At 30.1% G+C, this 14,333-nt stretch overlaps 1 protein-coding gene across 7 annotated transcripts in view; it reads left to right on the top strand.

Moving 5' to 3' along the window:
* LOC143237975 (3',5'-cyclic-AMP phosphodiesterase 4B-like) overlaps window positions 1–14,333 on the top strand; it is a 38,233-nt gene that overhangs the window by 19,364 nt on the left and 4,536 nt on the right. For 4 of the 7 annotated variants that reach the window (XM_076477804.1, XM_076477803.1, XM_076477801.1 and 1 more), the window contains 5 exons: window positions 2,646–2,736; window positions 3,598–3,773; window positions 4,117–4,215; window positions 4,719–4,880; window positions 6,621–6,720. In XM_076477804.1, the coding sequence (XP_076333919.1) occupies window positions 2,655–2,736; window positions 3,598–3,773; window positions 4,117–4,215; window positions 4,719–4,880; window positions 6,621–6,720 (619 nt within the window). In that variant the 5' untranslated portion in view covers window positions 2,646–2,654. The remainder of the gene's footprint in view (window positions 1–2,645; window positions 2,737–3,597; window positions 3,774–4,116; window positions 4,216–4,718; window positions 4,881–6,620; window positions 6,721–14,333) is intronic. The other 3 variants (XM_076477800.1, XM_076477799.1, XM_076477798.1) reach the window with 1 other exon arrangement.

Raw genomic sequence — 14,333 nt, 5'->3', positions numbered from 1 at the left:
CTTTGGATATTACTCTTCAAGTCTTGTTGCTTAGATCTTTATCACTGAGTAATACTCCTCAGTTTTTATTGGGTAGATCTTTCTTTTCAAGTGTTATACTTTTTTCTTTTAGTTAGATCTTTATCACTGAGTAATAATCCTCAGTTTTTATTGGGTAGATCTTTCTTTTCAAGTGTTATACTTTTTTCTTTTAGTTAGATCTTTATCACTGAGCATAAAATTTCAAGTCATATTTGTAAAATAATTATCATTAAACATCAGTCTTCAAGTTCTGCTGATCAGGTCAGTAACTTAATCAAGCTTATAGTCAGTAGATAAACATGTTTTAAAACTTATAACTCAACACTTTACCCTTATTGGATGAAGTAGTTTTATATTTAGGTGCATAAATTAGTAAAAACATTAACAGAAGTTCAAATATTTTCATTTGGTCATAGAAACGTTGACCTTTATCATATATTTTAATGTCCACAGATCAAGAGTTCTTCACCAAGTAACAATTCATGTCCAGTGTCAAATAAGATTATAGGTAAATTAAGACCTCAAGAGATTATGTTTCATTTTCCTTTTCTTTTTCTCCTTCAATGCTCTAAACCAAAATAAAACAAAATTCTGAGATGGATAACCTTATTCTTGTGTCTCTTCTCCATGATAGTAAAGTCATTTCTCTAGATTTCATTTTTTACTTAATATCCATAGTACATTCTTCATTCATCCTTGTTTATGGTTTACTTGATCCATACATATATTCTTCATTCATCCTTGTTTATGGTTTACTTGATCCATACATATATTCTTCATTCATCCTTGTTTATGGTTTACTTGATCCATACATATATTCTTCATTTATTCTTGTTTATGGTTTACTTGATATTTATTCTGTTTTACTTTTTTACTGTTTTCAAACCTTGGTAATACTGAGCTGTACTGGTGAAATTTTTCTAAGTATCCCTCTGATTCTGTATACATAAAGCTTCATGAATATAATTCATTAAATGTTACAGTTTTTAATCTGTTCAAATGAAACACTGAAATAATGAATAGGTCGAGTAAGTTAAACCTTAGTTACATGAATGCTGTTTGAGAGAAACTGGTTGACAATAGGTCGTAATCTGGAGATTTAATTTTGCTGTCATTCAGGTGAAGAATGAACATGTAATATTCAAGGAAAATATCCAATTCTAAACATCTTTCTGAATACAACTGTTAAAAAGTTGTTGTTTTTTCTTATCTTCACCACTATATTGCATTATACAAAAATTTGGAAGTGTGTTAAAGGATTATGTAATTATTGGCTTTTGTCAATTAATCTCTATGTTAAACTGTGATAAAGTCTATTTTTCACACTTATCATATTAAAGAAAACTAATCAGTGTGATTAAAGTTCACACAGAGGATCAGTATACAAGTTAATAATAAACACTCTAGGAAGATTTGACTGGTGTATAGACCAACTAAAAACACTGCAGGCACATAGGTCTGTGGGAGATACAACCTCAAGTAAGGTATGTACATTGTGTTTAGGATAAAAGTGTTGAGATCAGCAAGTGGTGCTAACACACTGATGTATAGATATCAGAATATGTTTAAATCTTAACATATAAATGTGTTATTATATTTTTTAGGGTTATGTACTTCTATGAAGTAAGCTCTTCAAAAGTCCTTATCAAACTTTGATTATCTATTAATAGTATTCACATTCTTTACATTTACTTTAAACTACTAACTATAAATAGATCAATAGTTGGTGACATATTTATCTTGAAGACCAGTTACCAGTTGTGTAGTATAGGAATAACTTATCAGTCCAGCAATATTTCTGTTTATGGATATATATAAAACCATTATTCTTTGAAATGCCGTGTTTTGCCAGCTTCATGTGGCATTATCAAGTGGCAAGTTTTGAATAGAAGAATACAATAATATAAAACTGTTGTATGCCACAAGATTAGTGATTCTACGATGTCATTCAGGAACAATGTAATAAAAGTTAACAACAGCTAAGTAATCAACATTCTACTGTCATTTGGTAACAATGTAATAAAAGTTATCAACAGCTAAGTAATCAATATTGTGCTGTCATTTAGTAACAATGTAATAAAAGTTACCAACAGCTAAGTAATCAATATTGTGCTGTCATTTAATAACAATGTAATAAAAGTTATCAACAGCTAAGTAATCAACATTGTACTGTTATTTAGCAACAATGTAATAAATGTTAACAACAGCTAAGTAATCAACATTGTGCTGTCATTTGGTAACAATGTAATAAAAGTTATCAACAGCTAAGTAATCAATATTGTACTGTTATTTAGCAACAATGTAATAAATGTTAACAATAGCTAAGTAATCAACATTGTACTGTTATTTAGCAACAATGTAATAAATGTTAACAATAGCTAAGTAATCAACATTGTACTGTTATTTAGCAACAATGTAATAAATGTTAACAATAGCTAAGTAATCAACATTGTACTGTCATTTGGTAACAATGTAATAAAAGTTACCAACAGCTAAATAATCAATATTGTACTATGTCATTTATGAACAATGAAATGAAAGTAGTAATTAGTTTATCTGTATGTAGTTCAACCTTGGTTTTGTAGATTATAATTTCTTAAAATAGTTGTTTACCTTATTTTTAGTTCAAGAGGATGTTAAATAAGGAACTTGGAGATTTCTCAGAATCTAAATCAGGAAGTCAGATCTCAGATTATATCTTTAGTACATTTTTGGGTAAGTTTACAGATCATGCATGTACAGAGTTGTTATTTAGTTTAGAATATTGGTACTTTAATTGTCTTAACTTGAAGAATCACATCTTTTACATCTGTCAGAATATCTTACTCTTTATTCTGGCAAAATATTTTTCAGGTATCAAACCACAAGTTTTGTGTTCCCAAAAGAACTGGTGTGGATATTAAAACTTTAATTAAAATAAAGTACAGAACAACATTTCAACCTTCTTTTGTGATCTTAAGGTTAACAAAGGTTTTGTTATCACAAAATTACATTATTTATGGAGATAACTTTACAAAAACATTTCAGGGATGGAACTATATATAAGGTAGTCTGACCAAATTATTTTAAATGTCTTACTTAATTATTGGATAATTCTGGAAATATAAAATTATACGTTTTATACTTGTTTTATAAGAAAACAAGTTGATGTAGCTTGAAAATACCATTAGGTGTACTTGTGAATAAAACATGCATAAAAAAACCTAAAAGTATACATTTTAATTAGTATAAAGTTTTTTATTGAAATAATAATTATAATTACCAGTACTTATGTGTGTCTATTACAATGATTCATCTGACTTGCACTGTTTGTACATTTTTATGTATGGGACTGCATTACTGTCAGGTGTCACTTTGTCCTCCTCTGTAGGGGTGACTGACTGTATTACTGGCAAATATTACTTTGTCCTCTTTTACAAGAGATGATTATAGTCTGTATTACTGACAAATATTACTTTGTACTCTTCTGTAGAGATGGTAACTGACTATTACTGACAGACATTGATTTGTTCTCTACAGAGATGATAGCTAAGTGTTGTATAAATAATAAACTTAAAGATTTCTGGCTTTAATTAGATAACCAAGACCTCGATATTCCAACAAAGCCAACGGAGAATCACAAATCCCAATATGGCATTGAGCAAACAATATTTCATATCTCTGGAGTTAAGGAGTCAATGTGTCAAACAAGCAGCATTACAAGTCTGCCAAAATATGGAGTAAACACACCACATGAAGAAGAAGTGGGAGAGGTAATACAGATACAGTTACAAAAAAATTCTTATAGATTAAGAAATGTAATAATGTGTAGTCATATCAGTTAACACATTAAGTAAATCCACAAAACTGTATATATTAAGAAGGTTACAAATGTGGGCATGTTGAAAATGTTTTGTCCTGGTTAAGAATAATGTTTTTTTTTTAAATATAATTTGTCTCTAGACATTTCTATGCAAGCTATTATTGTCATAAAGTTTACCATGTTTCAGTTAACCATGTTTGTAATCATGGATATCACATTGTACATTTTTAAAGTTTTTCGAAAATGCCTTTTGTAAACATCTGTGCATCACTTCAAGCTATTTGTTTTCACAGTTTCTTGAAAGTACAGACAAGTGGGGAGTAGACATTTTTAGGATTACAGAATATTCTTCTCACCGGCCACTTACAGCAGTGATGTATGCAATTTTTAAAGTGAGTACTTAATTATAAATTGTTCATTGGTATTTGTATCATCAGATTCCCTCACTAACACTACTATATACAGTAAATCAGTTTCTGATTTTAATAGGTAGAATTAGAGTTCAGCATTCCACTATTCAGTAACCAGATTTTTTTTCAATAATTTGGTTTATATTTTTTCTCCAACACATATTCCATTTTTTGTCTTTATACAATTTATATTTTATGAATAATGTGTACTGTAACTTTTACCATCATTATAAGTTAACTCATAAAATGTATTAAGTATTCTGTAATTTTATCACCATTATAAGTTAATTCATGAAATGTATTAAGTATTCTGTAATCTTATCATCATTATAAATTAATTCTTGAAATATATTAAGTATTCTTGGAAAGATGTAGCAGTTATTTTTTCAAGTCAACTCCATATCTGAACATTAGATTTGGATGTTTTTATCTAAAATCTTTATTATTAAGAGACATAAAAGTTTTAATGTTTTTTATTGCTTAAGGACAGAGGTTTATTGAATGCTTTCAAGATCTCGGAAAAGACTTTGGTTAACTTTCTAGTAACTCTAGAAGATCACTACCTCCAAATCCCGTACCATAACAGGATCCATGCAGCTGATGTAACTCAATCAATCAATGTTCTCCTGTTCTCTCCTGCATTTCACGTAAGTACTGGTGTAACCTTTCTGTTTCTGTCACATTTGGAAAAATAATTTCTCATAAGTTGTAACCAGTTTTCTTAGTTGTGTGTTATGAATTAGGTTTATTGAACAAGCTAATGACACGTAAATATGTGATTTTGAGTATTATTTGTTACTATTTCAAATGACTGTGGGCAGCTGTATGGCATTTAAATGTCCTTGTGTCAAGATTTGAAACTGAACACTTTTTTCTGATTTTCTTTTTTTTCACTTGTAATTGCGAGAGAGTTTCAAGTTCTTTCATCAAAATGTAAGAACTGAGTATGTTTATCAGAAATGTTATAAAACACTTGTGCATTTCACATCATGATGCCTTTAATGGCAAAACAGTGGTTGTGAATAAATGGCGTATTTGTGAAACATACAATTTTCTTGTTTTTCTTCAATTCTATAATTATAGAGTTTCATCAAGTACCAACAATTTCAAGAGTCAATTATGTAGCAAGTTGTTGTTTGTTAAACATTGATGAAAGATGTGGTTAAATCATCTGCAAAAATCCAGTTAAATAAACAACTACTTAAATGAACAATGGTCTTAGAAAAGATTGAATCGAAAATCTATCAAATGTAATGTACATTTATCACAAGGATATTGTGTACTAAAAAAAGTTATTTTCTAAGTATTTACACTAAAAGACACATAAATATAAACACATAAAGAATCAGGTAAATGAACAGATTCAGTATTCACAACCAAAAGAAAAAATACTCTTGAAAGATTGTTACTAAAGCTTTGAAATAACTAAATATATATGTATAAGAAACTTAGTCATCATCTTAGAAAATAATAAAAGATTTTCATTAGATTTTAAAGAGAAAATTAAAAGATATTAACAATTCAACTATACTTGTATTTTGTTTCTCACTTTGGTTCCTTAATCCTTTCTGGACCCAGAACGGAGGGAAATCTAGAAATTTAAGTGAATATTAGAAATGTTACCTGGAGTATTTATACCTTGAATGAAAGTTATGTTAATTCGTTATTAATGATATGTTACCTTTAAACATGGAAACTTGCTTCCTTTATATTAATTGTAAAAATTACAAAAATGACCATAAAAACCTCAAAATGCAAATTGCAAAACTAAAAATTTAAATCTCTTCATATGGACCCAACAAAGCTACATGGGAGATTTACTAAAGATCCATCAACAGGAGGTAAGGTAGTTGTAAAAAATGCCCATAAAAACTGTAAAATGCAAAATTGCATAGACCTCCACATGTACATAATGAACCACTATTCCACACCCTGTGAAGTACTTGCGTGAACATGTAACAGACAGCACAATTATGTTCATATAGAGTTTACTGCAGTTAACCCTACAAACACTATATCATTATATTCAGTAAGAAAAACCATGAACAGAAATAGTGGGTGTAGCAAATACACCCTTATGCTAAGTAATGGGTAGTTTTGTTTTTTTGGGACGGTTGATAACTGCTGCATGTACAAAATTTGAAAATAGAATGCATAAGACAAAATCTTTTTTTTTTTTTGTCATACGTGTATTTACCTAAAAACTTTTTTTTTACATCGTAATTTTATAGGTCAACAGCAATGTTTCTTTCTGAGGAGCTGTTGACAGTCAATTGTATTCAGACTTTAAACTAGTTACATATAAATATCATGGTCAGCATGTGCCAACTTACTATTTTTCTTATCCAACTGTACTTGTATTTATTTATTTTTTTTGTTTTTTCTAGTCAGTATTTACAGACCTAGAAGTTTTTGCTGCATTATTTGCAGCAGCTGTTCATGATGTGCATCATCCAGGAGTGACCAATCAGTATCTGGTCAAAACTTGTAAGTTTTTTGAAGTTTCATATTTCTTGCTTGATTTTTTTCTTTACCAGTACAGTCTTGTCAACACTTATACGTTAATTTACAAATTTTATTTTTGTTGCTTGATCTTCTCCTTATATGAATCTAGTTACAGTACTACTCAGTCATGTTGATTTACCAGTATTGATATATGAATCTAGTTACAGTACTAGTCAGTCATGTTGATTTACCAGTATTGATATATGAATCTAGTTACAGTACTACTCAGTCATGTTGATTTACCAGTATTGATATATGAATCTAGTTACAGTACTACTCAGTCATGTTGATTTACCAGTATTGATATATGAATCTAGTTACAGTACTAGTCAGTCATGTTGATTTACCAGTATTGATATATGAATCTAGTTACAGTACTACTCAGTCATGTTGATTTACCAGTATTGATATATGAATCTAGTTACAGTACAAGTCAGTCATGTTGATTTACCAGTATTGATATATGAATCTACTTACAGTACTAGTCAGTCATGTTGATTTACCAGTATTGATATATGAATCTAGTTACAGTACTAGTCAGTCATGTTGATTTACCAGTTTTGATATATGAATCTAGTTACAGTACTAGTCAGTCATGTTGATTTACCAGTATTGGTATATGAATCTAGTTACAGTACTAGTCAGTCATGTTGATTTACCAGTATTGATATATGAATCTAGTTACAGTACTACTCAGTCATGTTGATTTACCAGTTTTGATATATGAATCTAGTTACAGTACTAGTCAGTCATGTTGATTTACCAGTATTGATATATAAATCTAGTTACAGTACTAGTCAGTCATGTTGATTTACCAGTATTGATATATGAATCTAGTTTCAGTACTACTCAGTCATGTTGATTTACCAGTATTGATATATGAATCTAGTTACAGTACTACTCAGTCATGTTGCTTTACCAGTATTGATATATAAATCTAGTTACAGTACTAGTCAGTCATGTTGATTTACCAGTATTGATATATGAATCTAGTTACAGTACTAGTCAGTCATGTTGATTTACCAGTTTTGATATATGAATCTAGTTACAGTACTACTCAGTCATGTTGATTTATTAGTATTGATATATGAATCTAGTTACAGTACTACTCAGTCATGTTGATTTACCAGTATTGATATATGAATCTAGTTACAGTACTACTCAGTCATGTTGATTTACCAGTATTGATATATGAATCTAGTTACAGTACTACTCAGTCATGTTGATTTACCAGTATTGATATATGAATCTAGTTACAGTACTAGTCAGTCATGTTGATTTACCAGTATTGATATATGAATCTAGTTACAGTACTAGTCAGTCATGTTGATTTACCAGTTTTGATATATGAATATAGTTGCAGTACTAGTCGGTCATGTTGACTTACCAATATTGATATATGAATCTAGTTACAGTACTAGTCGGTCATCTTGATTTACCAGTATTGATATATGAATCTAGTTACAGTACTAGTCAGTCATGTTGATTTACCAGTATTGATATATGAATCTAGTTACAGTACTAGTCAGTCATGTTGATTTACCAGTATTGATATATGAATCTAGTTACAGTACTACTCAGTCATGTTGATTTACCAGTATTGATATATGAATCTAGTTACAGTACTAGTCAGTCATGTTGATTTACCAGTATTGATATATGAATCTAGTTACAGTACTAGTCAGTCATGTTGATTTACCAGTATTGGTATATGAATCTAGTTACAGTACTAGTCAGTCATGTTGATTTACCAGTATTGATATATGAATCTAGTTACAGTACTACTCAGTCATGTTGATTTACCAGTTTTGATATATGAATCTAGTTACAGTACTAGTCAGTCATGTTGATTTACCAGTATTGATATATGAATCTACTTACAGTACTAGTCAGTCATGTTGATTTACCAGTATTGATATATGAATCTAGTTACAGTACTAGTCAGTCATGTTGATTTACCAGTTTTGATATATGAATCTAGTTACAGTACTAGTCAGTCATGTTGATTTACCAGTATTGGTATATGAATCTAGTTACAGTACTAGTCAGTCATGTTGATTTACCAGTATTGATATATGAATCTAGTTACAGTACTACTCAGTCATGTTGATTTACCAGTTTTGATATATGAATCTAGTTACAGTACTAGTCAGTCATGTTGATTTACCAGTATTGATATATAAATCTAGTTACAGTACTAGTCAGTCATGTTGATTTACCAGTATTGATATATGAATCTAGTTTCAGTACTACTCAGTCATGTTGATTTACCAGTATTGATATATGAATCTAGTTACAGTACTACTCAGTCATGTTGCTTTACCAGTATTGATATATAAATCTAGTTACAGTACTAGTCAGTCATGTTGATTTACCAGTATTGATATATGAATCTAGTTACAGTACTAGTCAGTCATGTTGATTTACCAGTTTTGATATATGAATCTAGTTACAGTACTACTCAGTCATGTTGATTTATTAGTATTGATATATGAATCTAGTTACAGTACTACTCAGTCATGTTGATTTACCAGTATTGATATATGAATCTAGTTACAGTACTACTCAGTCATGTCATGTTGATTTACCAGTATTGATATATGAATCTAGTTACAGTACTACTCAGTCATGTTGATTTACCAGTATTGATATATGAATCTAGTTACAGTACTAGTCAGTCATGTTGATTTACCAGTATTGATATATGAATCTAGTTACAGTACTAGTCAGTCATGTTGATTTACCAGTTTTGATATATGAATATAGTTGCAGTACTAGTCGGTCATGTTGACTTACCAATATTGATATATGAATCTAGTTACAGTACTAGTCGGTCATCTTGATTTACCAGTATTGATATATGAATCTAGTTACAGTACTAGTCAGTCATGTTGATTTACCAGTATTGATATATGAATCTAGTTACAGTACTAGTCAGTCATGTTGATTTACCAGTATTGATATATGAATCTAGTTACAGTACTAGTCAGTCATGTTGATTTACCAGTATTGATATATGAATCTAGTTACAGTACTACTCAGTCATGTTGATTTACCAGTATTGATATATGAATCTAGTTACAGTACTAGTCAGTCATGTTGATTTACCAGTATTGATATATGAATCTAGTTACAGTACTACTCAGTCATGTTGATTTACCAGTATTGATATATGAATCTAGTTACAGTACTAGTCAGTCATGTTGATTTACCAGTATTGATATATGAATCTAGTTGCAGTACTACTCAGTCATGTTGATTTACCAGTATTGATATATGAATCTAGTTACGGTACTAGTCAGTCATGTTGATTTACCAGTATTGATATATGAATCTAGTTACAGTACCAGTCAGTCATGTTGATTTACCAGTTTTGATATATGAATCTAGTTACAGTACTAGTCAGTCATGTTGATTTACCAGTATTGATATATGAATCTAGTTACAGTACTAGTCAGTCATGTTGATTTACCAGTATTGATATATGAATCTAGTTACAGTACTAGTCAGTCATGTTGATTTACCAGTTTTGATATATGAATCTAGTTACAGTACTAGTCAGTCATGTTGATTTACCAGTTTTGATATATGAATCTAGTTACAGTACTAGTCAGTCATGTTGATTTACCAGTATTGATATATGAATCTAGTTACAGTACTAGTCAGTCATGTTGATTTACCAGTATTGATATATGAATCTAGTTACAGTACTACTCAGTCATGTTGATTTACCAGTATTGATATATGAATCTAGTTACAGTACTAGTCAGTCATGTTGATTTACCAGTATTGATATATGAATCTAGTTACAGTACTAGTCAGTCATGTTGATTTACCAGTATTGATATATGAATCTAGTTACAGTAGTACTCAGTCATGTTGATTTACCAGTTTTGATATATGAATCTAGTTACAGTACTACTCAGTCATGTTGATTTACCAGTATTGATATATGAATCTAGTTACAGTACTAGTCGGTCATGTTGATTTACCAGTATTGATATATGAATCTAGTTACAGTACTAGTCGGTCATGTTGACTTACCAATATTGATATATGAATCTAGTTACAGTACTACTCAGTCATGTTGATTTACCAGTTTTGATATATGAATCTAGTTACAGTACTACTCAGTCATGTTGATTTACCAGTATTGATATATGAATCTAGTTACAGTACTACTCAGTCATGTTGATTTACCAGTTTTGATATATGAATCTAGTTACAGTACTAGTCGGTCATGTTGACTTACCAATATTGATATATGAATCTAGTTACAGTACTACTCAGTCATGTTGATTTACCAGTTTTGATATATGAATATAGTTGCAGTACTAGTCGGTCATGTTGACTTACCAATATTGATATATGAATCTAGTTACAGTACTACTCAGTCATGTTGATTTACCAGTTTTGATATATGAATATAGTTGCAGTACTAGTCGGTCATGTTGACTTACCAATATTGATATATGAATCTAGTTACAGTACTACTCAGTCATGTTGATTTACCAGTTTTGATATATGAATATAGTTGCAGTACTAGTCGGTCATGTTGACTTACCAATATTGATATATGAATCTAGTTACAGTACTACTCAGTCATGTTGATTTACCAGTTTTGATATATGAATCTAGTTACAGTACTACTCAGTCATGTTGATTTACCAGTATTGATATATGAATCTAGTTACAGTACTAGTCAGTCATGTTGATTTACCAGTATTGATATATGAATATAGTTACAGTACTAGTCAGTCATGTTGATTTACCAGTTTTGATATATGAATATAGTTGCAGTACTAGTCGGTCATGTTGATTTACCAGTATTGATATATGAATCTAGTTACAGTACTAGTCGGTCATGTTGATTTACCAGTATTGATATATGAATCTAGTTACAGTACTAGTCGGTCATGTTTATTTACCAGTATTGATATATGAATCTAGTTACAGTACTACTCAGTCATGTTGATTTACCAGTATTGATATATGAATCTAGTTACAGTACTAGTCAGTCATGTTGATTTACCAGTATTGATATATGAATATAGTTGCAGTACTAGTCGGTCATGTTGATTTACCAGTATTGATATATGAATCTAGTTACAGTACTAGTCGGTCATGTTGATTTACCAGTATTGATATATGAATCTAGTTACAGTACTACTCAGTCATGTTGATTTACCAGTATTGATATATGAACCTAGTTACAGTACTAGTCAGTCATGTTGATTTACCAGTATTGATATATGAATATAGTTGCAGTACTAGTCGGTCATGTTGATTTACCAGTATTGATATATGAATCTAGTTACAGTACTAGTCGGTCATGTTGATTTACCAGTATTGATATATGAATCTAGTTACAGTACTAGTCAGTCATGTTGATTTACCAGTATTGATATATGAATCTAGTTACAGTACTACTCAGTCATGTTGATTTACCAGTATTGATATATGAATCTAGTTACAGTACTAGTCAGTCATGTTGATTTACCAGTATTGATATATGAATCTAGTTACAGTACTACTCAGTCATGTTGATTTACCAGTATTGATATATGAATCTAGTTACAGTACTAGTCAGTCATGTTGATTTACCAGTATTGATATATGAATCTAGTTGCAGTACTACTCAGTCATGTTGATTTACCAGTATTGATATATGAATCTAGTTACGGTACTAGTCAGTCATGTTGATTTACCAGTATTGATATATGAATCTAGTTACAGTACCAGTCAGTCATGTTGATTTACCAGTTTTGATATATGAATCTAGTTACAGTACTAGTCAGTCATGTTGATTTACCAGTATTGATATATGAATCTAGTTACAGTACTAGTCAGTCATGTTGATTTACCAGTATTGATATATGAATCTAGTTACAGTACTAGTCAGTCATGTTGATTTACCAGTTTTGATATATGAATCTAGTTACAGTACTAGTCAGTCATGTTGATTTACCAGTTTTGATATATGAATCTAGTTACAGTACTAGTCAGTCATGTTGATTTACCAGTATTGATATATGAATCTAGTTACAGTACTAGTCAGTCATGTTGATTTACCAGTATTGATATATGAATCTAGTTACAGTACTACTCAGTCATGTTGATTTACCAGTATTGATATATGAATCTAGTTACAGTACTAGTCAGTCATGTTGATTTACCAGTATTGATATATGAATCTAGTTACAGTACTAGTCAGTCATGTTGATTTACCAGTATTGATATATGAATCTAGTTACAGTAGTACTCAGTCATGTTGATTTACCAGTTTTGATATATGAATCTAGTTACAGTACTACTCAGTCATGTTGATTTACCAGTTTTGATATATGAATCTAGTTACAGTACTACTCAGTCATGTTGATTTACCAGTATTGATATATGAATCTAGTTACAGTACTACTCAGTCATGTTGATTTACCAGTTTTGATATATGAATCTAGTTACAGTACTACTCAGTCATGTTGATTTACCAGTTTTGATATATGAATATAGTTGCAGTACTAGTCGGTCATGTTGACTTACCAATATTGATATATGAATCTAGTTACAGTACTACTCAGTCATGTTGATTTACCAGTTTTGATATATGAATATAGTTGCAGTACTAGTCGGTCATGTTGACTTACCAATATTGATATATGAATCTAGTTACAGTACTACTCAGTCATGTTGATTTACCAGTTTTGATATATGAATATAGTTGCAGTACTAGTCGGTCATGTTGACTTACCAATATTGATATATGAATCTAGTTACAGTACTACTCAGTCATGTTGATTTACCAGTTTTGATATATGAATCTAGTTACAGTACTACTCAGTCATGTTGATTTACCAGTATTGATATATGAATCTAGTTACAGTACTAGTCAGTCATGTTGATTTACCAGTATTGATATATGAATCTAGTTACAGTACTAGTCAGTCATGTTGATTTACCAGTTTTGATATATGAATATAGTTGCAGTACTAGTCGGTCATGTTGATTTACCAGTATTGATATATGAATCTAGTTACAGTACTAGTCGGTCATGTTGATTTACCAGTATTGATATATGAATCTAGTTACAGTACTAGTCGGTCATGTTTATTTACCAGTATTGATATATGAATCTAGTTACAGTACTACTCAGTCATGTTGATTTACCAGTATTGATATATGAATCTAGTTACAGTACTAGTCAGTCATGTTGATTTACCAGTATTGATATATGAATATAGTTGCAGTACTAGTCGGTCATGTGGATTTACCAGTATTGATATATGAATCTAGTTACAGTACTAGTCGGTCATGTTGATTTACCAGTATTGATATATGAATCTAGTTACAGTACTACTCAGTCATGTTGATTTACCAGTATTGATATATGAACCTAGTTACAGTACTAGTCAGTCATGTTGATTTACCAGTATTGATATATGAATATAGTTGCAGTACTAGTCGGTCATGTTGATTTACCAGTATTGATATATGAATCTAGTTACAGTACTAGTCGGTCATGTTGATTTACCAGTATTGATATATGAATCTAGTTACAGTACTAGTCGGTCATGTTTATTTACCAGTATTGATATATG

Source organism: Tachypleus tridentatus, chromosome 13 (assembly GCF_004210375.1).
Source record: "Tachypleus tridentatus isolate NWPU-2018 chromosome 13, ASM421037v1, whole genome shotgun sequence".
In the NCBI taxonomy this organism is placed as follows: Eukaryota; Metazoa; Arthropoda; class Merostomata; order Xiphosura; family Limulidae; genus Tachypleus; species Tachypleus tridentatus.
Note: the sequence above shows the minus strand (reverse complement) of the source record. Positions and strands in the feature narration are given on the sequence as shown.